The sequence below is a fragment of the Toxorhynchites rutilus genome, chromosome 2 (assembly GCF_029784135.1).
Source record: "Toxorhynchites rutilus septentrionalis strain SRP chromosome 2, ASM2978413v1, whole genome shotgun sequence".
In the NCBI taxonomy this organism is placed as follows: Eukaryota; Metazoa; Arthropoda; class Insecta; order Diptera; family Culicidae; genus Toxorhynchites; species Toxorhynchites rutilus.
In genome coordinates this window covers 126,014,201-126,041,235 of record NC_073745.1, presented here as the reverse complement: position 1 = coordinate 126,041,235, position 27,035 = coordinate 126,014,201, and the positions used below count along the sequence as shown (strand labels likewise).

General features: G+C 38.2%; 1 protein-coding gene and 1 long non-coding RNA gene across 2 annotated transcripts; both read right to left on the bottom strand.

Moving 5' to 3' along the window:
- Positions 1-4,311: 4,311 nt before the first annotated feature.
- LOC129767938 (uncharacterized) lies at positions 4,312-6,959 on the bottom strand. Its single transcript, XM_055769241.1, has 2 exons — positions 5,947-6,959; positions 4,312-5,622 (listed from the first exon to the last, which is right to left on the bottom strand). The coding sequence occupies exons 1-2, from the start codon at positions 6,663-6,665 to the stop codon at positions 4,575-4,577; spliced, it is 1,767 nt and encodes a 588-aa protein (XP_055625216.1). The 5' UTR covers positions 6,666-6,959; the 3' UTR covers positions 4,312-4,574.
- Positions 6,960-23,804: 16,845 nt separating this feature from the next.
- LOC129769297 (uncharacterized) lies at positions 23,805-25,366 on the bottom strand. Its single transcript, XR_008741858.1, has 3 exons — positions 25,203-25,366; positions 25,029-25,156; positions 23,805-24,161 (listed from the first exon to the last, which is right to left on the bottom strand). It is a non-coding gene; the product is annotated as an uncharacterized LOC129769297 (long non-coding RNA).
- Between the last annotated feature and the right edge of the window lie 1,669 nt (positions 25,367-27,035).

Below are 27,035 nucleotides of genomic sequence, written 5' to 3'. Positions count from 1 at the left end.
CTAATTACACTTGATTGAAAAATTACAAAATCAAATGTATTTGGTCGCTGTGTTAGAAAACATTAAAATAAACTCTTTCGCATGAATGTATTTTTTAATTCCCAGGGAACTGGCAGATGTTCATGTTCAGCAACGATTAGATTTTTACAGATTTTCTGCGATACTCGAAGCCCACCAGTGGTTAATACTAACTCGATAACCACCTGTTAATAGCACTTGATTGAAAAATATTTGGTAGTTGGTTATATGGTTAGAAAACATTAAAATAAACTCTTTCGCATGAATGTATTTTTTTTAATTCCCAGGGGAACTGGCAGATTATTTTTCAGCAACGATTGGATCTTTCCGGAATTTTCTCGATGCTGAATGGCATCCAAACGGAAATAATTCCGCGCGTGTATGTGTGTGTGTGTGGCGGCTGCTTCGATGTCTTCCCGGGGAACAGTTTCTCGACGCTGATACTCTCTTGGTCACCTTCTCTTCTCCTTCTGATCGATCGGCTTTTCTGCCTTCACTCACAGTTCCAAACAAACTGCATGTCTTTCAGGTCTGGTCAGGCCAGGTAATGAATCCCTCGATCCCTCGATCCCTCGCCATCCAGCTCATCCAGCACGTTCAGCTCGTTCAATTACGATGTTGCCTTATCGATGTCCTCACGAAAAATAAATGCGTTTCACCACCAGAATATCGCTTAAGTATGCTTTTTGTGCGTGATTGAATGGAGAGAAGGTGTGATTTACGATGGCAATTCAGAAGGCAAACTAGAGGGGAATGAACTCTCTGAGTTTGAAACTTTCGGCAACTGAGCATTAATCGATTGAAAATTATGTAATTTTCACGATGCGAAACATTTTTCGTTGCGCGCGCATACAATATTGGATACGAAAATTTTACTTTTACTTATGGGGAAGAATAATTTCAGAAGCTTTCCTGTTAATTGCGATTGATTGAAAAACCACAAAACCAAATGTATTTGGTTGCAGTGTTATATGGATAGAAAACATTACAATAAACTCTTTCGCATCAATGTATTTTTCAATTCCCAGGGGAACTGGTAGAGTATTTTTCAGCAACGATTAGTTCTTTCCTGATTTTCCTCGATACTCGAAGCCCACCAGTGGTTAATACTAACTCGATAACCACCTGTTAATAGCACTTAATTAAAAAATATTTGGTCGCAGTGTTACATGGATAGAAAACATTAAAATGAACTCTTTCGCATCAATGTATTTCTCAATTCCCAGTGTGCACAAACAGTGCACAAACAGGCTCTTGGTGACACCGTTCATCCGCGCTTTCATGATAAACGAAGAGCTTCACCACAATAGCGACAACATGCTCCAATCGCTGTTCAATTATAACTGAGTGGACTTCCAAGCGGCGCTCGCTTATATACCGATTAATGATTTCAATAGCCTGTTTTGAAAGCAATTTTAAGACTATTGAAACAAGTTTTTGGATTAAAAAGTAACAAGCATATAACGCGTAGACATTTTATCTTTCGAATGAAATGTTTATCATACCGGTTCGTTCAGTTGTTTGGGAGCTATTAACGCTCAAAATCTCGGTCTCCGGCGTAACGCTTTCGTTTTCGAAACTTTGATTATACACCCCGGTATAGAAAAGAAAAACGTAGTCCTACGTAAAAAAGTAGTTTTAATATGTGTTTTATGTGATAGAGTAACACAATTTCTGCAGGGGGTAGAAAAACTAGTACTGAAACTGTGTCTGATAATGATTTGAGAGAGCAGTTAGTTTTGACGTAGGACTACGTCTTTCATTCCTATACTGGAGTGATAGATCAAAGTTACGAAAACAAAAGCGTTACATCGGAGGTGTAAGGTTTTGAGCGTTAACACCTATTTGCCGACTGAACTAAGTGATATGATAATCATTGCATTCGAAAGATAAATATAAATATTTCGATAGCTCAAAACTGTTTTGAGAGGAAACTATTGGAATCACAGAAAAATTCAAATATGGGTATCTGCTTGAATTACATCTCATTCATACCTAAAACATACGAGGGCGGTCCGATAAGTACTTAGCCTCATCGCCCGATGGTGTCAGTATCGCAAGAGATATTACTTATTGTGTAGTACATTCTCGTATACGGCTACTGTCAAAATTTCAGCCGAATCGGACTCGTAGTTGGGTTCTGACCGTGTGTGGAAGCGGGCGTGTCCGCGGATTTTAGAAAAATGGAAATTCCGCTGTCGTCACGGCTAAATTGGTCGAATTGCACTACGAACTGCTACCCCATCCACCATATTCTTCAGATTTGGCCCCGTGCGACTTTAGACAATAGACAAATATATCTGGCGCTTGCAATCAAGCTGCATGATTACATGTTATCTAAATTAACCCATTAAAGGGCCGTGAGAATTAGACATGTAATCAACGCAAACTACAATACACTCATACCTCGCTATACGGCCGCTCTTTCTACGGCATTTCGCTATACTGGCCCTCTTCAATTAAAGCATGTTTTCGATTTACGGTCTAAAATGTTTCGCTATTACCGTAAAAAAGCTATTTTCGACGTACAATTATACAATTGATTCTTTATACGGCTTTTCGATTCACGGCCAAGTTTCGTGGAACGTATCTAGGCCGTAAAGCGAGGTATGGGTGTACAACGACATGTTTACATGCTCAAATACACAAAACAATTGAAAACATTGAAAAAATTGGTGGCAATACAGCAGCCACTGTCCCGCAAAAGGGCTATTGTAAAATGTTGGTGGCAATATAGTTGGCTCCTGCCCGTCTAGCGGTAAATACTTGATGGTGAAAATGATTTTTTGATATTTACATCCATTACATTACAAACCGATATAGTGGTTCCATCAAAATTTATAGTTTTGTTCCTTATCGCAAAATATTAGACCCCTATTTTTTTTATTCTTTGTTAGAGTGACCATTAGCTAGTAAATTTTAGAAAAATATCATACTCGCAAAATTTTTTGAAATATCTCAAAATCAGAGGCGTGTTCTTTTTCATTTCAAGTTATGATTTTAAAAAGTTAAGCGATAGTTTGGAATAACAATTTTTTTCCCTTTTTCGCATTTCGAAAATTCATAATTTTTGAAATACTAGACCGCTCCAGATGATCGATATATCAAATTGAAGCCAACGAACTAGACTTCTTTGGAAAAATGTTATATTCGCGAAAAAAAAAATGTTTTTGTTTTAGTGATTATTCATTGTATCTGTTTTCAATAGTTTACGTGGTTTCGGGAGCACATCTCTAATTCTTCGATATATTATATTAGGTAAAAAATCCTCAGCTTTCAAGAAAAAAATATAAAAAACTGAGGAGCCCTTGGTCCCGAGACCATAAAATCTATCAAAAAACAAAATTAAATTTTTTTGCAAGTATAGTATTTTTTCAAAAAAAACCTGGCTTCAATTTGATATATCGATCTTTTGAATCGGCCGATTAGTTCAAAAGATATGAATTTAAAAAAGACTCATTTTTGGAAAAAGATTAAAAAGTTGATTTTTCAGACCACCCTGAAATGGAAATGGTCACCCCAATAAAAAAAATACGGGTCTAATGTTTTGCGATAAAGAACAAAATAACCACTTTTCACAAAAATCTGAGACTTGGAATGGATATTTGAATTTTTTTATGTTGGTTTCTACAAAACAACAAACAAAACTCATGATCAGAATCAGCAGGTCCAGTTCATAAGTATTGAAAACTTCAAAAAATTGACTGTTGAGTAAACTGGGAGTTGTTGTCACGAAATGGCTCCAAAATGAATAGTTTTTTTATTTTTTAGCGCTAAAAAAATTCAGGCATGTTGCTAGATATCAGAACTAGTTACCATATATGGCTAGGAGTGATAATTTATTGTTAAAAAAGAGAAAAAAAAATATTGTTAGTGGCAATATAGTTGCCACTACCCGTAAAAGGGTTAATAGAGTAGTTCAGTACAATTCAATATAGTTCTAATATAGCCTTACCATTGCAAAAATATGTATGCTATCAACAATCATAATTCTGCGAAACAATCATAGTTATTCAATGTGTATGTTCTATCCAAAGGGAAAAGAAGACACTCAGTATTATTGTTGTTTCACCATAGTTTTTGTTTTGCTACTGAGTTGAATGGACGTGCAAAATTTGTCGTCTTAGAATGCTGTAAAATCAAAAATGTTCACCGCTACGATCAGGGATTGTGGCATCACGCGATATCCGTCGCTATCCGTTGCGTGCGCTGCTGTTCCAGTCAGACGCTGGATGGCCATCGCGAGTCTATTATGCGGCCAGTTTGAAGACACCATAAGAAAAACAGAAGTCATGATTTTTCATTACTTTATTTTCATTGCAGCAATTTTTATATTTTATTCAATTTACTGTGTTGTGTGGTTCGCAAATTTGTTTAAAAATATGCGTGAGTACTAATTTTTGTTTTATAAAAAAAATTAGATATAAATAAATATAATAAATAAATATCTCACTAAGCACTATCACTCATTCTGTGATAATATTTTTTTATGTACATGATTGAGCGTCAGAATAATAACTTATCTAGAGAGTACATATAACCAATTGGGAATAGTTTCAATCAGAATCACTTATCACCTCCGCCTTAATGGTATCAATCACAGGGATGAGATTACTGACAAGGGGAATGTCCTGGCTAATATCATTCATTCTTGATTCTTTCACAATATCATTAGAGAACTGAAACTGCTGCGAGGATCCGAATCCAACATCATCACTCACGCTGACCGTGCTGCTATATTTCTGCAACATGTTGTTCAGATCATTCAACGCCTCAACAAGTGAACAAACGATTTGTTTTTCGTTGTTGAACCTCTCACGTTCGACACTCAACCTATTGCGCGATATCGCTAGGTTATCACGTTGTAAGGTCACTAGCTGCCCAAGTAGTGCTTTGAACCCTGCCTGTTTCGGTGCAACTGGTGCATTCGAGTGTACAGGAGTAGGGTCCGGTTTGTTTTGAGTGACAGTCATAAGACTCGTGGTCGGCGTTACAACTGGCTTTGGCTGTATTGCTATCTGAGTCGCTGGAGTAGTTTTCACGATGGGCGTTGCTGTAGTATAGATTTGCTTTGTTGCAGGTGTGATAATTTGCTGTTTTTGACCACCGCCAGTGTTGACGAACAATAGCTTCATGGGTTGTACTGCAGAAGCCGATGAGACCGTCATCGTTGTTGGCATACTGCTTGCAATAGAAACGGTAGGTTTCGTATAGAGTTGAATTGGCGAGTTGAAACTAATTTTCGGGGCTTGCGGCTTGAGAAGAAAATTGGTAGGCACGAGTGAAATTTTCCCCGCGGTGCTGCTTGTTGTGACCGTTGGAGTGGCCGATACAATCGCCATATTTTGGCCAGAAAGTGATGCGTTTATGTTGGAATTGGGAACTATGGTGGATATATTGAGGCCCGGTTTTCCAGTGTAGTTTATTATTTTTATGGTACTTTGTGACTGCGTTGGTGCTTGCGCTACCGTCGGTGCGGGGGTGGATGAAGTTGCAGTTGAGCTCACAGTGGTGATTACGACTGGTGCTTTTACATTCTTTTTTGTATTCGCTTTAGTTGATTTACGTGATGCTCTTCTTCGAAGACGGGCACGACGACGCTCACTGTAAATACAGAGAATGAATACCGACTGGATTAATACTAATGAACACAAGAATTCACGAGTGCATTCTCAAAACATGAAACATTGAAATCATCATGTGCGCATCAAAGATTGTGCGCAGAATGTGGTTTTCCTCTTGTTGCCGGTATTCATTTGACAACAAACAGTAGGACACAGCGATACATTCGGGGCATGCGCGGAACATGAAGGACAATATAAACATAGAAGGATGTTTACATCTTTTTACCCCTCTCTCTGCTATGCCCCGGCTATAGACGAAAAGGAAAAATATATCTGTGTTTGAAATGCAATTGAAAATACTCACTCGTCGATATCGAAGTCCGATTCGTCACTATCATCGCTAGGGCTATCCTCTTCATCATCACCATCATTTTCAAAATCGGGATCGTTTGGATCATCATCATTATCCTGTTCCATTGGTTCATCCTTTGGAATGAGCAAATTCGGCTCCTTGAGTTCAACTTGTTCGGCATTCTTCAGCAACTCTTCCGTTCTTATCTCTTTATCCTCATCGGTTAGAATCTCAAGCTTAACATCTACTTGATCACATATTTGACTTTTGCCACTCGATGGACCGGCTTGAGAATCAGAATTGGGCAGTTGTTGTAGACTATTTCCAAAAATCGGACGTGTCATAATTTCATCCATCGCTTGGAAATGTTTCCAAGAAGTTTCATTGATTACGTTAGTTTCAAGATCTTTTTTAATACGGTTGTAGAAACATTTCAAGTTTTTAATTCTCGTATTTATCTCCTCCGTCGATCGGTTATATCCATATTCACGCATCTTGGTGGCTAGCTTAGCAATGACAGGATGTTTCTTGTGGGTTGTGACTAGAGTTTTTTGAACTGTAGGATCGCCCCATAACGATATTAGCAGCTTTGTTTCTTCACAGTCAAAATTTGGATTCCTGCTGTGGGGTCTTTTCGGTCCCCCAACAGACCCAATAAGCACTTTGTTAGTTGATACCCACATAGTGAACGAATTTCCGTCCGATGCAGCGCGTTTGGGGCGTGTACTCATAATTCCGCCACTAATTCATCGGATTACGAAAACCGACCTGCGTTTAAAAACTATGCTTTCCCGATTATGCAATCCATAATCGCATCAAACTTTCACAAGTATTTTACACAGCGCAATGTGAACAAACCCGACTAGAAAAATCGATATTTTCGCTCTCCTGCCCCTGTTTCACCAGCTAACGCTTGCGGGACAGAAGATGAAAATGTGCGCTATCAGCGCTAATGCACCACTCACACTGGCTTGCGTTCACAGGCAGGCTTTTTAATCAAGCTTGGAAAATCAACCCTTGTTTGAAGGGTGATAATAAACTTGTGGTGCGCAAGACGCACATGCCCAGAAAACCGAATCGCTTTTCTCTTTTTCGATGAAGCATCGGGAGGCGCACGTGCTATGCGAAAGCATACACAGAGCGTCACTCCAAGCATGTTATAACATGGGGGATGAATAGGGATTGTTCATCGAGTGAACATATATACGAGTTCATTACGGTACTGACCGGCTTTCAGAATGAATCAAAACATCTGATTGCAATATGTTTAACTATACACAAACGAATGCTGTTTCTACTCTCTTGTGTATTCAACATTCAAGTAGTTGTGTCGGACCTATTTTGTTTATACCCCTCTAGCCCTGTCACTACGAAAGACGTTGTTTAAATCACCAACAGTCTCTCAACATAAAGGATGTCTATTAAGTTCCGAGACTCAATCTATTATCTTAAGATGTTTGTTTCACTTGACTAGACGATTACTGGAGAATATTATCTCAGAGTTTTGGAGCATTTGTATTCGACAGAAATATCACAATCCAAAAAATTGGGCTGTTCTAAACGATGATGCGGTAAATCATATGTCACATGTCACTGAAATTTTGGCTCTAGATCACGTATGGGGCTGTCCACATACCACGTGGACAACTTTAGGCGGGGGGGGGGGGGGGTGAGGATGATGGTAGGGAGTAAAAAAATGTCCACTCTTGCCATGGAGAGGGGGGAGGGGGTACAGACTGAGTCCACGTGGACAGGAAGAATTTTCTCTCCGTATATATCAATAAACGGATTGAGCCGCCTGAGAGTGCTGCCCAGTCAACGTTCATATATTTTTCCTCATATCATGGATCTTCTTCAGTGAAATCTGTATTATAAAAATATCTCACGTAAATTGTGAATGGCCAACTCTTCCCTATGATCGAACTTTTATAGTTACGGGATATGAATAGCCCTCATAGCCAAAACTATAAAAAATAAACGATTCCATAATGGTTAAGTTCCCATGATATGCGTAAATGTTTTTCCACAAATATAATTTTCTATACATTTTGTTATATCTCGAGAACAGTATATGATAATAATGTCTGTATAGTTTTTCATACAGAATTGCGTGTAAAATCATTTTTCCAAAGTATTTTCATTCCATTAATTTCTAGGAATCAATATTTACATTTGCATGAGATTGTCTATGCATCACTAGTCGTCAACTTAAAACAATTGAGCCAGTGTTCTGATAAATTATAGAATATTTCAGGAGATGATAGAGGATCATATTTGATGAAAAAATCCTACGCATGTGGTCAATTCTTAACTAGGACATTGTTGAACTTTTCTTAAGTCTAATTTTATGTCTTGAACTGACTCTAATTTAGAAAGTACGTTCCTTAGAATAATTATACTGTTCATTTGAAAGATAAGAAAATTTTGCACAGAATGCAGTTGTAAAACTTTCAAATTAATGGAACCTAGAATAAACTTTCATATGTAAAGAAGAAACTTCAAATTTTGTGTTTTTAATTATTTTCCAAAAATGCATGATAAACTGGATTGTTTCTATCAGCCAAATTGAAGCTCTCCGACCACTCTACAGTTCCTTCCTTGACACCACACTATTATCCTTCTTGTTATCTTCCACTAATTTAAATGTGTTCACAACAGAATTTTGTGCAAAATTTCCTCAAATGAAAGCAATTCAATCGTGCAAAATAGCGCACTTTTTGAATTAAAGTCAGTTTAAGGCCAAAACCGGTCTCAAGGGAAAGTTCAATAATTCTTTCGTAGTTAAGATTTGACCATAAGCGTGGAAGATTTTTTATGATCCTCTATCTCCTAAAATATTCCGGAGCCTATGTATAACAATATTTTAAACAGATATATTAGTTTTCGATATTTTATTCAATACATGAGAAAGTTTTCTCAATAGTTTCAACATTTATAAAAAATATAATAGAAGGTTAATAGATTGCTCAAAAAAATTGTTTCAATCGGGCAACAAGCTTAAAGGCTATTTTTGGATTTTTTTTTAATAAAATGGGGAGGATCAGGGCAGCGGAGGATTTATTTGGCGTTGAATTGTTCTCTGGTAAACTGTGACGTTAGTGACTTTTTGATAAGGATTTAAGCGGAGGAAAACTAAAGAAACAAATAACTTTTCGAGCAAGGTTAGTAAAAAATAATTGAGTGGTAAGTTTTCTGATGTTTTTCTCCCCACGAGCATTTTGGAAGTTATCTAGACACTCAATGCAGAATGGTTAATAAGCAGTTGAAAAATAAAAAAAATATATAGAAATTGAAATTTTTTTTAATAAGGTATTAGTACCCTTTGAAAATTCCCCGAAAAATATATAGAAATTGAAATTTTTTTTAATAAGGTATTAGTACCCTTTGAAAATTCCCCTATTGTGGAAAAGGTTTGTATTGCGCTGATGACTAAAAGTGAATTGATTATGTAAATGAACCGACATTTCCTGTGGCGAAAGTATTCCGAAGTAGGCAAAAAACTACACTCGACAAAAAAATAGAGGAGCAAAATGTGACAAAGAAAGTTTTGAGTGATCTTTGTAACTCTGTTATGAAATAATGCATTCGTCAAAGCAACAACTGAACCATGTATTAAATATTTCCAAGATTGCGATGAGTAGATTTGACCATCGAATTGCTGTGCGTTCATTATTCCATGAAATATTCTTAATTCAAAATTAAAGGATAATTTTTCATTCGATAAAGAATACCTCTATAGTAAACAGTTCTACTGAAACTCTCTATGCATCAAATGGAAGCGAAATAAGCATGTTGATTGGAATGCTTTTAAGAATGTATTTTCAAAATCCAGAGAAACTTTGAAAAAAAACCCTAAACGCTTTATCTTTTCTTGCAATATATTTTGTCTACAACACATATACGCATCACACACTAGAAATTTGTAGCTTGCAGTATTTTTTATTTTAATGTCATCATTTATATCGAAGATACAGGCGTTCCGAAATCGCTGAAAAATTTTGACCGTTTACTCTTCAACCCTTTGTCAAGTGAAGATCTATTGGTATCAGTGCATGCCTCCTACTTTATCTTTTGGTTTTTTGAAATTCTTTTTGATTGATAGAAAAATAATCTATGTATATAAAACAGTTTTGTTCGTTTTTGTGCGCTTCAAAAACTCGAGCTCTGATGGAGCTCATATTATAACACAACATACGAGCCACTTCAAAATTTGTTGTTGCTACTGCCAAAGCCTCAAGAAGCTTTAAGATTTCCAGATGAAATAAGCACACTTTTGAAATAAAGCTGTGAAAGGAAATTAACTTTCTTGTATTGAATATGTATTCTATGCGATAGCAACAAAATTCTTTGCATGTGTTGAAAAATCGTGATTTAAAATTGTATCTGATAACGATTTTAAAACCATTTATTTTTATTCGATTGGCTTTGCTCAATATGAATCCTTGGAATTTTGTAATTTATGTTCGGATGCGGATTGTTCAACTGGATATTGCACGTTTCCGTGTTGACAAACCAGATAGCTTTTATATCTTCGAAGATAAAAGAAAACCAAAGTATTACAAGTATTTCAAAATTAAACTCATATGGAATATTTGCTTTGTTTTACTACTCATTTCTCTGTCATAAAACATCAATGAACCACAGCACATGTGGCAGGGTTCAGCAAGCAAAATTTGAAACAAAATAAACTTGTTTAGTCCCAAACAACAATTTATGCGCAATTCAGTTATTTCCTGAATTATTCTAATAAAATAAAGAAAAATGTCCACGTGGACAACAGGGGGAGGGGTATGAAAATGTCCACGTTTGTCCACGGAGGGGGAGGGGGAGTCCAAAATCGTGATTTTTCTGCCCACGTGGTATTTTGACAGCCCCTATGTGCCCTAAATCATCCGTCGTATTCACCTGATTAGGCGCAATGGTTTTTTTTTATTTTCCCAAAAATAAGGATAAAGTAAAAGGACTTTTTTTATGGCCACATTCGAACGGAATCTACAAAATGAGCTCGTCTTAATTAGTATTAGCAGTTTGCAGCACCATCTCAGATAGCAGTGCAACAATAAATAATAAACGTTGTGGGTGATCGTGCTTCAATTAGTTGTTATGAGAAATTCTTTGAAGTTGCGGAGATTTCAATCAACGAAATGCGGACTTTATCACTGATTTTGACAATGAATTTATCTTGCTTCCAGTTGTTGGTGATAATAAGACTCTGCAATTTATTTTCGATAAAATAGCCGGTCTTGGGTTGAATCAAATAAATAATGTTTATATTCGACAGAAATGCTTCTTGAGTTTCTTGTTGACAAATATGACCGAAGATTTTTGTGTGCCTGAATCATTAACTTCACTTTGGAAAAATGAAGCTTTCCACACAGCTAGCGAATATTCTATATTTATACAGGGTTTTCCATTTCGGGCTTCCGAAAGTATACAGCCAATACAACCAAAGCGTCATATCGTTAGTTGAATATCTGCCATTTTACAATATGGATCGTTTTAGCATCGCACAACGTGTTAATTTTGTTAAATTATACTATAAAAATGATGAAAAACCGGCAAATGTTTTTCGAGCATTACGGATGGATTTTGGTCGTCATGTACGGTCTACAGAGCACACAATCGCTAATGTAGTGCGTAAACTCGAACAAACTGGATCCGTAGCGGATATTGTAAAACCTGTGCATCATCGTAATGTGCGTTCGGCCGAAAATATTGCTGCTGTTGCTGCCAGTGTGGAGGATGACCCGAATGTTTCGATTCCACGGCGTGCTCAGCAATTGGGCTTGTCAAACACATCATTGTGGCGAATTTTGCATTTGGACTTGCACCTACATCCATATAAAGTCCAACTGGTACAAAAATTAGAGCGTGGTGACCATGGAATGCGTCGGACATACGTCGATTGGGTGAACGAACAACAGCAGCAAAATGCTGAATTTTCGCATCAAATTTTCGTCAGCGATGAGGCACATTTCGAGCTCGGTGGCTATGTGAACACCCAAAATTTCCGTATATGGGACTCAGAAAATCCACACGTGATTGTTGAGAGGCCATTGCATCCGCCAAAAGTCACTGTTTGGGGCGCATTATGGTCTGGTGGAGTCATCGGGCCGTATTTCTTTGAAAATGAGGACGGCGAGACGGTAACTGTGAATGGTGAGCGCTATGGCCGCATGTTAACCGATTTTTTTGCCATAAATTGAAGATATGGATACGGATGACATGTGGTTTCAGCAGGACGGCGCCACGTGCCACACAACACGACCGAACATGGCCACATTGCGAACGAAATTTGAGGGACGCATAATTTCGCGTTTTGGTGATGCCAATTGGCCGTCCAGATCATGCGATTTGAACCCGCTAGACTTTTTTTTTTGAGGGGTTATGCGAAAGACCGTGTTTATGCCAACTCTCCGCAAACTCTTGAACATTTGAAAGACAACATTCGTGAAGTTATGACCGAGATACCTCCCCATATGTGCCGAAAAGTCATCGAAAATTACCTGTTCCGAATCAAGGTGTGCGAAGAAGCCCTAGATGGACATTTGAATGATGTTGTATTTCACACATAATGGCATAAACTAAACTTTAATTTGAAATAAAAGTTTCATCGAAATTCGAATTCTAAGTGTGTTTTATTTCAATTTACTTTCGGAATTTAAAGTTGGAAAACCCTGTAGATAACACCCAAAAACCATTTGATTATGAATTCGAGGAAGTCTCTGATTACACTAAAGAAAATTACCAATCAATTAGTTGTAAGCTTAACTATATCAATTGGCAGGATTTATTTAGAAGTGTGGAAAACATTCAAGTAGCATTGACGACTTTTTACTCGATGATCAATGAAATTATAAAGGAGGAGATACCAACAAAACGGAAAAGGAGAAATATAAACACAGAATATCCGATTTGGTTTAATCAAAACATAAAGAATCTAAAAAATAAAAAACAGAAGGCACATAAAATTTATAAGAAATACAAATCTGACGCTAATCTCGAAAAATATCTGAACATTTGCGAACAGCTCAACTCAACTATTAAAAGCGCTTTTGAAGATTACACCTTAAAAACAGAGTCGGACATAAGATCTAATCCGAAAAGTTTCTTTAATTACATAAAAAGAAAATTAAAAAGCAATGGTTTTTCATCACGCATGCACCTTGACGATACCGTGGGGAATGACCCAGGAAAAAATTTGCAACCTCTTTGCAACATTTTTTTCAAGCAGTTTATATTGTAACAGCTGAGGAGGACCGAGATCGTGACTTCTTTGCATTTCTTCCAGAAGTTCCATGTGATGTTGGAGTCAGAAACTTACATTGAAATTTTTGACATATTGAATAGGCTTGATGCCTCGAAAGGGCCAGGTCTTGACGGAATTCCATCGGTTTTCATAAAAAAATTGGCATCTGAATTACCTATCCACTTGTATGGCTTTTCAATAAGTCATTGGAATCAGAAAGGTTTCCAAGAATATGGAAAAACTCTCTTCTTGTACCAATCTTTAAATCTGGCAATAGATCTGATGTAAGAAATTATAGTGGAGTCGCAAATATTACTTGCATTCCAAAACTCTTTGAAGCCATAATAATACAAAACTTTTTCAACAACTAAAAACACCAATTACGAATAAACAACACGGTTTTTTCAAAGGGCGCTTAACAACAACAAAATTGCTGGAATTTGGCACATTCACTTTGAATGCAATTTAGTAAAGCTTTCGATGGTGTTGAAAGCCATTACTCCTCCTTCAATTTCAATAGGAATAGAAGTAAAGCTTTTCAAATGAATAGAATCATATTTGATTGACCGCATGAAAATAGTGAGATTTGAGGGGAAGTGTATATGTGTATATGGAAATAGAGAATGAAGAAGACTCTCAAACATTCAAAAATGAAGTTGACATATTCTATAATTGGTGCACTAAGAGTTTATTACAGCTCAATGTTAGTAAATATACTTTGATGACTTTTACAAGAAGAAGAACACACTTGAACAATGGTGTTAAGGTGGGAAATCAACCCATCAATAGATGTCAACGAGTAAGAGACTTAGGCGTGGTCTTAGATTCGAAACTAACCTTCGCACGCTGTATGCTAATCAACATTAAAAACCTAAAAGCACATCGGAACTCTGCCATGAGTGGACTCAGAAGAAATATTAGGAAACCTAAATTTTTACGCACCGATTGGGCACCTGAGAAACCCTAACATTTTCTACATAGATTAAACGAAGAACGAATTATGCCAAATATAGTCCTATTAATCGTAGATGAGCCTCTGTAACGAACACAGTTAAATAATTGATGTAACCATGTCAAGGTAAATGCTTAAAGACTATCTGAATAGAATAAGATATAGTTAAATTTCACTGTAATATTTGGGCAGCATATTTAGTCTACGCTGGTTAGACGAAATAAATAAATAAATAAAAACTTTTTTTTATATTATGTAACTTGTTAAAATCCTCCTCTAAATTAAACGGATAAATTATCCAACCAGCTCTCTTTAGTTTTTTTAGTTTTAAGTAAGTAGTTTTAAATGGTATTAAGAATGTATCGGTCTACAATTTTGATTGACGACAATAAATAAATAAATAAAATACGTTGGTAATTTAAGCAACTTTACATACTTGAAATATTTAAAAAAGAATGGAAATAGAGAATTTTGAATAGGGCCAAATTTTTTTCTTTTTTTTTTTTTTTCCAAAATATATTTTTTATTAAGGCACATGTGGCGTTAGCCTGACGGGGCCGGGAGTCCAATATTTTGACAATTTTTGTCTTACAACTATGTTAGTAATATGTAACCGATTACTCGCGGTTGGCTCGAGGTTAGTATTACAAGTGTTCTCATAATTGGTATGTTGCAGTCTTCGATGCTCTATACGTGTGCCCGACACGGGCTACTTCCTATTGGGATGCAGCTGACCATTAATCAGCAACGGCCCCCTAGTCTGTACCCCATATCTAGCGTGGTGCGTCTTTCTCGACTCGAGGAATCCAGGATAGAATGGTCACTAGCCGGCGCAATCATCAGTTCGTGTAGAGTTGTCATGAGCGGTACAACCTTTGGCTCTTGTTGAATGATCAGTGGACTGCACAACCTTTGGCCCGTGCATCTGTAAAGAGTGTGTGTATGTATTGCCGTGACTAAGTAAAAGTTTATCGATCGGATAGGAGGGATATGAAACGGGGACACAACGAAGGAAACATCATTAAACGTTGACATCGGCGTTTCTGAGGAACAGGTATAGATGAAGCAGAAGATCAGGATCCCGGCTACCTAAGATATCCCGGACGGGGATATCCGATTGTCTGCCTTTTGCTCTCAGTGCTCTAGAGAGCTGAGAGCGAGCAGCATGGAACCGGATACACGACCAGACAACATGCTCGATGTCGTGGTAGCCATCGCCACAATCACAAAGATTGTTTGCTGCGAGCCCAATGCGATAGAGATGCGCGTTTAGGTTGTAGTGATTGGACATAAGCCGAGATATCACGCGAATGAAATCACGACCGACATTCAATCCCTTAAACCAAGCTTTCGTCGAAACCTTAGGGATAATCGTGTGTAACCAGCGACCGAACTCATCTTCACTCCACATGCGCTGCCAACTAACGAGTGTGTCCTGACGAGGAATGTGAAAAAATTCATTATAGGCAATTTGCCTTTCAAAAAGTGTGCCTTCTGAAGCGCCCACCTTAGCTAGCGAGTCCGCTTTCTCATTCCCCGGAATCGAGCAATGAGAGGGAACCCATGCTAAGGTAATCTTGAATAATTTTTCGACCAAAACACTCAATAGATGTCTTATTCTTGTTAGGAAATGAGATGAGCGTTTATCAACTTTCATTGAGCGGATTGCCTCTATTGAGCTGAGACTGTCTGAAAAAATAAAATAATGGTCGATGGGCAGTGTTTCAATGATCCCTAGAGCATAGTATTTTTTTTTTCTTAACTTTTTACAAAAATTTATAACTCAAAAACTATAATACCTACAAAATTTTGATCAGAGAATAAAAAGTAGGAAATTATTCAGATTGTCATAAAAAATATCGAACTCAGTGAATAAACTATCGACTACAAGCGTTGAATGCATTGCACTTTTTACGTAATTTTGACGTAGGACTACGTCTTTCATGTCTATACCGGGGTGTAAAATCAATGTTTCGAAAACGAAAGCGTTACGCCGGAGACCGAGATTTTGAGCGTTAATAGCTCCTAAACAACTGAACGAAATGGTATGATAAACACTTCATTCGAAAGATAAAATTTCTACGCGTTATATACTTGTTACTTTTTGATCCAGAAACTTGTTTCAATAGTCTTAAAATTGCTTTCAAAACAGGCTATTGAAATCACCAATCGGTATATAAGCGAGCGCAGCTCGGAAATCCACTCAGTCCAAAACAGCGATTGGAGCATGTTGTCGCTGTTGTGGTGAAGTTCTTCGTTTATCATGAAAGCGCTGATGAACGGTGTCACCAAGAGCCTGTTTGTGCACCTTAGGCCAGACATGAATCCATCAGGAGGAGAGTGATGCCACAAACGGTTCCCCGGGAAGATCTCGAAGCAGCCGCTACACACACACACACACACACACATACACGCGCGGAATTATTTCCGTTTGGATGCCATTCAGCATCGAGAAAGATCCGGAAAATAATCTGCCAGTTCCTCTGGGAATTTAAAAATACATTCATGTGAATGAGTTTATTTGAATGTTTTCTATCCATGTAACACTGTGACCAAATATGTTTCAATCAAGTGCTATTAACAGGTGGTTATCGAGTTAGCATAAACCACTGGTGGGCTTCCAGTATCGAGGAAAATGTGGAAATATCTAATCGTTACTGAAAATAATCTGCCAGTTCCTCTGGGAATTTAAAAACACATTCATCTGAAAGAGTTTATTTCAATATTTTCTATCCATGTAACACTGTGACCAAATATGTTTCAATCAAGTGCTATTAACAGGTGGTTATCGAGTTAGCATAAACCACTGGTGGGCTTCCAGTATCGAGGAAAATGTGGAAATATCTAATCGTTACTGAAAATAATCTGCCAGTTCCTCTGGGAATTTAAAAACACATTCATCTGAAAGAGTTTATTTGAATATTTTCTATCCATGTAACACTGTGACCAAATATGTTTCAATCAAGTGCTATTAACAGGTGGTTATCGAGTTAGCATAAACCACTGGTGGGCTTCCAGTATCGAGGAAAATGTGGAAATATCTAATCGTTACTGAAAATAATCTGCCAGTTCGTCTGGGAATTTAAAAATACATTCATCTGAAAGAGTTTATTTGAATGTTTTCTATCCATGTAACACTGTGACCAAATACATTTGGTTTTGTGATTTTTTAATCAATCGCAATTAACAGGATAGCTTCTGAAGATTATTCTTCCCCATCAGTAGGATATTTTCGTATCCAATATTGGATGCATAAAACCTTGTACCTCCAACGTAACGCTCTCATTTTCGAAGTCCCCCAAATATTCATTTATTCATTCATTCAGAATGGATTCAGATTCAACTTCAAACAAAGGATCACTGAATCAACGATAGTCCTACGTCACTATTGCGGTTATACCATAGATATAACCCACTTTCTGTTTTTGTTCTGGAAGTTATGCTTGTAGTAATGTGATTAGATCAGAAAACATAGTGAAATCAGTATTCAAAATTTATCATTAAACATAAGTTTTTTTTTGTTTTATGTTAGATGAATGAATTCGATGTGTGCGATGAATGAATGCTCATTCGCGGCGTATGCGTTCGGAATCTTCTCAGTTTTGTTTTGATCTTTCAACCACCACATGTTTCCATGCTTTGCTTTCGATTTATCCAATTAATTTCAATTCCTCTGAGGTTATTCTATTCGGGCCAGTCAGTGTAGGAGAGCATCTCGCAAAACATCGAAAACCATGTTTGTCTCTGTAATCGTAAATATATAATTACCCTAGATTTCCTAAAAGGTCCTTGCACCCTTGTAATGCTAGATAAGCAGCAAAATTCTTTGAGTTCGTAGAAAAGTTTTGATATTTTTGTACTTTTATGTAGAAAGGTAAGATGTTGTTTGCTAATGAAGCATTGAATATTAACATACATGCTTTAAACGTGAATACTGCGAATCAGCTTATAACATAAAGGGTGTGTCACATCAAATTGCATCACGGAAAAAACGCTGTAGAAATTCGCCCAGTAGAGCGATCCTTTTGAAAATTTTACACAGTAAAATAAAAACTATTAAACAACTTTTGGCATTTTCTTTTTATTCATACTTCGAGTCCAAGCCCGTATGCTCGCACCTTCCTCTTTACCCCCTCCATAAGGTTCTGTACAACATCAGGTTGTAGTTTTTTTTTGAACAGAAATCCATTTTCTCTTGAAGTCCGCCTCCGATTTGACAACTTTTGGGTTTATCCGGAGGGCCTGCTTCATAATCGCCCAATATTTCTCTATTGGGCGAAGCTCCGGCGCGTTGGGCGGGTTCATTTTCTTTGGCACGAAGATGACCCCGTTGGCTTCGTACCACTCCAACACGTCCTTTGAATAGTGGCACGAAGCGAGATCCGGCCAGAAGATGGTCGGGCCTTCGTGCTGCTTCAATAGTGGTAGTAAGCGCTTCTGTAGGCACACCTTAAGGTAAACCTGCCCGTTTACCGTGCCGGTCATCACGAAGGGGGCGCTCCGCTTTCCGCAAGAGCAGATCGCTTGCCACACCATGTACTTTTTGGCAAACTTGGATAGTTTCTGCTTGCGAATCTCCTCCGGAACGCTGAATTTGTCCTCTGCGGAGAAGAACAACAGGCCCAGCAGCTGACGAAAGTCCGCTTTGACGTAGGTTTCGTCGTCCATTACCAGGCAATGCGGCTTCGTCAGCATTTCGGTGTACAGCTTCCGGGCTCGCGTCTTCCCCACCATGTTTTGCCTTTCGTCGCGGTTAGGAGCCTTCTGAACCTTGTATGTACGCAGGCCCTCCCGCTGCTTGGTCCGCTGGACGAATGAAATTGACAAATTCAGCTTATTGGCGACATCCCGGACTACGCTTAACTACGCGCTTGTGATCTTTTTCACTGACGGAGCATCCATTTTTGCCGTTCTTCACCTTCCGGTCGATGGTTAGTTTCTCGAAGTATCGTTTTAGTACTCTGCTGACCGTGGATTGGACGATTCCCAGCATCTTACCGATGTCCCGATGTGACAACTCCGGATTCTCGAAATGAGTGCACAGGATTAATTCACGACGCTTTTTTTCGTTCGACGACATTTTTCCAAATTTACGAAAAATTGACAGTGAAGCATGGCCAACGTGATCTATACACTCTTATCTGATTATAAACGAAAGCTGAAGATATAATTCCTAAAAATTAAATTTCTACAGCGTTTTTTCCGTGATGCAATTTGATGTGACACACCCTTTAATATTAGGTTGGGGGCAATCCAATTATTTTTGGACGAAATTTAAAATCTTTTTTCATATGCAGTTGATATAAAATAAATCAACTTCATGATTTCATGTGTATTTCACCTCAAATAATTGTAAGTATTTTCAATTTGTTTTTTGTTTCTTCCCCATGCATTTCATATTCAATGTAATCATTGACGATATTTTTTTTTTGTTTACCGATCCACATATACCTCATCTACCATTCCACCCTGTTATGTCTCACACTGGTATTCATTAATCATTTTGAGTTAGACAGTTGAACTTCCTGCCAGAAGTTAATTTTCTTTTTTTGTTCGTTACAAACCGTTTGACGGTCAGGCCATTTCAGGGCTACTATTTGGAGTTTCAAAAGAGTTAAACTAACAGATTTCTGAACAATGAAAAGAATTGCATTAAAAAACCAACTGTTCTGAACAATCACAGTTCTACGTCAAACTTCCGTCCGTGCCCCTAGGCTCAGACCCTTCTACTTTTTTAAAACTTTAATACAATACGTGTCATAACTTCAGAACCACTCGGTTTTTTGAGTTTCCAGAGATGTGTAAGATATCGGTTGAAATGATGTATATTGAGTAAGGTATAATAACTATTTTCGTTTATTTCGATTGGTAAAAACGGTGCCTTATGCCTTAGACTACGGTGATACTGCCTGCAGCTTCTTACGAAAATAAGGCTGCACGAAACGCATACAATCGTGAGAAGCAAACAACTACATAGAATTGTATTGGCGTGGTTACATTGTTTCCCACTTACTTCGTTCGAACTCGTCAGCTTCTACACCCAAAGTTAATTTTTAGCACATGTTCTGGCATCCCGATTTATTACATTAAATGAGCTGAAAGATAACATAAAATGTTCTATTCCCCAATACATGTATTTCATTTGTATAATATATATGCTAGAGCCAATATGAGGGAGCGAAACAGGAGACACATTTAAATGAAAGCATATGAAAGCTTTTCGTATAGTTTGCCAAATGCACGGCCCAGACAGAGAAAGATATATTCTCGTTCATGTTCTTTTTTGGTGGTGGTGGTGGAGCGCATATTCAGTCGCAGTTTGGTGTAAATAACGTGACACTCGCATACAACGTCTGATTCACACAGATTTGCGCGATATATTTATTTACTAACACAATCACCCGACCGGTACGACCAGCACGAGAAACTGTGGTTCAGTCACAGCGTCACGCGAGTCGACACTCACGAGCGCTCCACAATCTCGCATCATCTGGCCAATTTGCGCCGTTCTATCTGTCTTCATTAGCCACAAAAACAGGCGCTATATCGCGGCAAGTTACTCGCGCTATACGCGTCTCAACTTGCGCCTGGCCTAATCGTACAATCAACTTTCCGTGCGTAATGTAACCTTAGCCTTATTCTGTTTTTTTTTTTTTTTTTTATTCTTTATTTGAGAGGCCTCCTGGGCTGGTTCGCCTTTTTATCGACGGCATTGCCGCAAGGTTTCGTTAGGAACAGATTGCACATAAATTATCACATAAAAATTGGACGTAAAAATTTAACACATATAAATCCTTTTGCGAGACATGACTTAACAAAGAACTTGCTGTTTGCTTGTTGGACCAGATGGAATGGATGTCCTCGGACCATGGCTCCAGGCCAGTGGAGAGGAAGCCGTGCCGTTGAAGATGCCGGCGTGTTCTTATTCCCCTTCATCGTGGAGGGGAAGGAACAAGGATCTTCTTGACTGATCCATTGTTCAGACGCTAGATCTTAAAAAATAGTTCGGCATCTTTTAGGTAGCAGACAAGCGCTGCTACTCTTGCTGGATCGTCCTTCAAGATGTCCCTTACACTCCCGCTGATTCCATGCAGGTTTCGTAGATCATCGAATTTCGGGCAAATTCGAATGCCTTATTCTGTTGTAATAATCAAGACGGGTCTATGGTCTATGCATACCCTTAGAAAAATCCTCGGTCGAAAACTACTAAATACATTTGGTAATGCAAAATTAGTAGAATGTACAAATTTTTTGTACATATTGTCAACAAACCCGCATCCCTACCAGAGATTAGTATATTTTACTCGATAACATTAGTAAGCTTGGATATTGTCATATCTGAAAATTGGTGAGAAAAGCGCGTATTAACCATTTTCATTGTTCCCATAAGGCGCAATACGGAGGTATAATAAGGATATAATTCTGATACGTGCATGTTCGGCGAGAAAATGTAGCCGATATTGGGCTTCCGAATCATGGTTCTGCTTGACATATGTGTTTATTAGTACGGTCGAAAATGACTATAGATTGGTAGTATTTACCAAAAAATTCGTTATATTTACTAATTATTTCTCTCAGTGTATACTTCTAGGCGCCTTGGTAATAATCAAGGCGCCTAGAAGTATATCCCAAGGTGGGCCAACTTGCTAAAATCACTCATCAGCCATCTTGGAAGTCTACTGTGTTTTGTTGGTAAACAAAGCACAATACGCCTGTGCCCAAGCTCGCTCATGATCAGTCTGTCTCTTTCACGCTTCAAGCAAATAATTCCCCTTCTGCTTTCTTCCGTACTGTTTTCATATACTACTCCCCTTAACCAACTTAGTGACGAAACGGCCTCACCTAGTACCATAGACCCGTCTTGGTAATAATGTGAGAGAGGGCAAGGTGACTATATATAAATATACCAGGTGATGCAATCATGCGATATGTACTTTCAGCCATATTGGAATTGCTGGCGGTATTGTTTACAAACAGACTGCCGCCGTCTTTGTCACCCATATAATACAGATTTGATGCTTCACAATCGAGTTCGCAGCCCAAGTTTTCCTTTAATTTGTGAATTATCGGTTTTGTTACAAGTTGTCTACAAATAAAAGTGTTATTCTTAAAACCACACCGGTTCGATACGACGAATTTAAATGGAACTAGAAAATCATATGTGATTGATTCGATGCATTCGATGTTAATCTTAGCTACAAGGGTAAACTGCAATTAAATGAAACATGAACTATGTTTTCTCCTTTTTGAATTATGCCATTAGGAAAAGAGGCTGCCGGCAAAGCTATTTAAGAAACGTTCATCTGGATGAATGAAATTCCACTAGAAGAGTGAGATGGCGTCAACCTACTTCGCATGTTAGATTATCATTGCAAACAGTATTTGTTATTTGTATGCATATTCAACAATGACCAATGTAGCTTTTTCCCTAACATATGCAATGAGAAATTTCGTCACAATTTGCTTCCCGCTCACCATCAACGGGAGAAATCAAAAGCTATGCTGCAGAAATTGAACAGTTCTCCTACAACATTTCCGAGAGCTGTTCTTTTGTATCAACAAAATAGACGAAGAAGGAAACAATACTTTGAGAACTCCGGTTTCCGCAAAGGAAAGATGATTTGGATACTCCTGGAAGTCCGTTATTGAGTAAGAAAAACCTCGCAGACGGAGTTTGATGAAAGACATACAAATGGTTACGATCGGGTGAGGATGTTATGTTTTTCTTATTGTGTAAACATTGACTGATAGATTATTTAATTTTTTTTTATTTTTTATTTCAGGAGAAAATTCATAGAAAATTGAGAAGTGTGAAAGAACATTTTTGCTCAAAATTCGTTTGCAATTTGGAGCTCATAATTGTGGATATAGTGGAGTACATCGGAATTGCTGCAAAATATGATGTACCACCACCGAACATGAATCTGGATCATGCATTCATTATTATTATATGAATATGAAGAATATTTTGAATGGATTACCTCCTTTAGTGTAGTGTTTGTGACTGTACGGTTTACGTGGCTGTTTCGGTGTGAATACGAAAGAAAAATAATATGTACTGAGCAACTATTTTTTCAGCAACAATTTTTTGCATAAGAAAGCAACAGTTTATGTTGTGTGTTATCGCTATCACTAAAACTCGACAGGTTATATGATAATAACATAGTTTCACTTATGTATGTAGAGCCTACGTAGAATGTCTTATGGACATTAAACGCGATGCTACACCATTATAGAATTCAGTAATTTACAGTTACAAAAGTCAGTAATTAGTATCAGTAGAAGCCCAATTATCCGGGAGCGGTTGACCCGCGTTGCGGATTTTCCACGAAAGCGAGTTCAATAGTAAGTCTATAGAGCTTTCCGAAATTTGTCAGTAAGAAGTAGGTACTTGCTCTTTTGTTTTAGTCATGGCATGACATTATCTGATCACTGGTGTACACGGCCTTAGAGATGGATAGTTGGATGATTTCAGTATTCATAAAATATAGTTTTTCATGCTGAATTATCTTTATTTGGTTTTAGCACTTCATTTTTAGCCCTTTATCGCGTTATCCGAGATTTTCGTTATTCGCGATGACCTTGCCAGACTATTTCGCGGATAATCGGGGTTTTACTGTACTACGTAAATGTTTGATTCGTAAAAAAGAAATTCAAATTTATATTTTCATATCACATTTATTTTTATGTTTTATGTTGATAGAATAATATGCGTAATGAGCTAAAACAAATAACTTATAATGATAATGCTCTAGAGTAGAGATAGAGAAAATCCGACATATTTTACAGTACTACTATGACAAAGGCAAAAATGCATCTCAAGCTGCCAATAAAATTTGTGCAGTTTATGGACCCGATACAGTTTCCATTTCCACCGCACAACGATGGTTTCAACGTTTTCGTTCTGGTGTAGAGGTCGTCGAAGATGCGCCACGCTCCGGAAGGCCTGTCGTCGAAAATTGCGACAAAATCGCTGAATTAGCCGGGAAAGACCAGCATAGTAGCAGCCGTAGCATCGGCCAAAAGCTGGGGATAAGTCATTAAACCGTTATTAACCATTTGAAGAAGCTTGGATTCACAAAGAAGCTCGAAACAAAGCACACGTTGACGCAAAAAAACATCTTTGACCGTATCGACGCATATGAATCGCTGCTGAATCGCAACAAAATCGACCCGTTTCTGAAGCGGATGGTGACTGACGATGAAAAGTGGGTCACTTACGACAACGTGAAGCGCAAACGGTCGTGGTCGAAGCCCGCTGAAGCGGCTCAGACGGTGGCCAAGCCCTCATTAACGGCCAGGAAGGTTCTACTGTGTGTTTGGTGGGATTGTCAAGGAATAATCTATTATGAACTGCTTCCCTATGGCCAAACGCTCAATTCGGACCTATACTGCCAACAACTGGACCGCTTGAAGGTAGCACTCATGAAGAAGAGGCCATCTTTGATAAACAGAGGCCGCATTGTCTTCCATCAGGACAACGCCAGGCCACACACTTTGGGACGCGCCAGAAGCTCCGGGAGCTCGGATGGGAGGTTCTTTTGCATCCGCCGTATAGTCCGGACCATGCACCAAGTGACACCACCTGTTTTTGTCCATGGCGAACGAGTTAGGTAGTCAGAAGTTAGCCACAAAAGAGGCCTGTGAAAATTGGCTATCCGAGTTTTTTTGCCAATAAGGAAGCGAGCTTCTATAACAGGGGTATTATGAAGTTGGCATCTCGTTGGGAACAAGTCATCGAACAAAACGGCGCATATTTGACTTAAAACAGATGATTGTAACTAATTTTATGAACAAATGAAAATTCAAAAAAAATACCGCAAGACTTTTTTGACAGCCTAATACTTTCCATTAAAATATTAGTCATTCAATAAATTGGTTCCGATAGCACACCTTATACAGTAGCCAGGATTCGTCATTCCCACCGAAGCGTATCCACATTTCCTCGTTTTCTCGTTATTGCGTGGGAACCTCGAACGTTGGTTATTGTGGTATTGGTATACAGCACAATAATAGGCCATCTGCAAAAAAGTTATGAGGCAATACTCAAATGTTTAGCAGACTTACTTGCTCTTGAATTTGAATAGTGCGTCTCAATTTCTTCTTCCTAGTTCGATTTCACTTTTGTAATACACACTATTCTCGCACTTGTGAACGCAAGTGTCGTTTCATACAATAACAAAACAAACAACCCTCTTCCTACTAAAGTGACGATGATGCTTCACCTGTTCTACATATATATAGCCACCTTGAGAGAGAGGACCCAGCTGAATGACAGATAGTTTGTTTTCTACTTTCTACCAAGGAAAGTGAAGTTGAAGGTAAAACGTAATGTCAAAATTGCCGTTCAGGCGCTACTCACGTATGTTTGAATTTGTTTACAAATATAGAACGCATCTAAACAACTCTAAAACACTTTGAAGCTTTTTCGTCAACGAAATTTCTCCGGACAAACGTATTTTGGAGCTTGCTATGTGAGTTCTGAGTGAGTTCAAGGCGTGTTATAAGGAAAAATAAAGCTCAACTATGTACTATTGAAAAACACACTGCTAGCTTTATTACAGCTTTCTGTTATCCCGAATAAAACTTATCATCCAAAACGTACGGTAAATAGGATCTTCGCTTCCCACAAGATTCTTGTTTTTGGTGTGTAATTTTTCAAATGTTTTAAGGCTGCAGTGCTGACTTGTACCGAATGACGAATCGTTCTGTGTGTTTAATAGTTAATTGTAATAATATGACAATCATCGTCGAATGCCAGTTCCTGTCCGCCGTATGGAACGTAGCAAGTGCCATGTGACGGCTGCACTTCACGGACCGTTTGAGTTCTCTCGTGCGATACACGACCGACGAACAGTGGCTCTCCGTCCTCACATTCTCCTACCGGAATAGCATTCGGAGGGACGTTACTTCCGCTGGCCGAAACAAAGGTACCAGTTGTATCACATAGAACTTCATATTCGGCAATTGTATTCTCAGCATCACCCCATGGAACGTGACACATTCCATGGGAGGCGATCAACTTTCCCGGAATGACTGCGCCTTAATGGCGAGTACTCTTCTGGCTCGGCACGGTTTTTTCGAATAACGAATTTGGTGTTCTTCCATCCTCCGTTGAATTATTATATTGCATGTAATCTTAAACTGATTTCGCCAAACAAAAATCATATACCAAGTTATCTACATGCTACAACTTTGAGATCATTGCTGTCCGGCTTGAGTTACAATCAGCTGCGTTTTTGTTTTCCTTCTTCGAGGAATTGAAACATAACCATAACAACGTTAGGAACTATTTAATAACAAATCCAAACACTACCGTTCCACCAACCTCAGACGTCTTCTCTAGCAAGACGGGTCTATGGTACTAGGTGAGGCCGGTTCGTCACTAAGTTGGTTAGGGGAGCGGTATATAAAAAAGTACGGAAGAAAGCAGAAGGGGATTTTTTTCCTTGGAGCGTGAAAGAGACAGACTGATCACGAGCGAGCTTGGGCACAAGCGTATTGTGTTTTGTTTACAAACAAAACACAGTAGACTTCCAAGATGGCTGAAGAGTGGTTTTAGCAAGTTGGCCCACCTTAGGATATACTTCTACGCGCCTTGTTCTCTAGATAGTGTCAATTACGAGCCACCTGTCAGTTCCACCATCTTGCTTTCTACTTTTACGCATTCTCATCAAGAAAATTCAAATCGGACAATTTTAATCAAGCAAGTTGTCATTTTTTTTTATGAGAAAAGTGTTTAAACTTGAGTTGACCTTTTGTTTGTGAGTTCATTTGTGCGTTTTTATCCCCGATTTGATTTTTGAAGTAGAACTACGTCTAACAGGAATATATGGGGGTAAAAAATTTGAACACTGATCATGTAGGAAATGATAAAAGATGTACCAGGTCAGTCCAGGT

Coding starts and splice junctions, on each gene's coding strand:
- LOC129767938 (XM_055769241.1), bottom strand. CDS start 6,665: ATGAGTACACGCCCCAAACGCGCTGCATCGGACGGAAATTCGTTCACT. Junction 5,623..5,946: donor TCGGACTTCGATATCGACGA/GTGAGTATTTTC, acceptor CTGTATTTACAG/TGAGCGTCGTCGTGCCCGTC.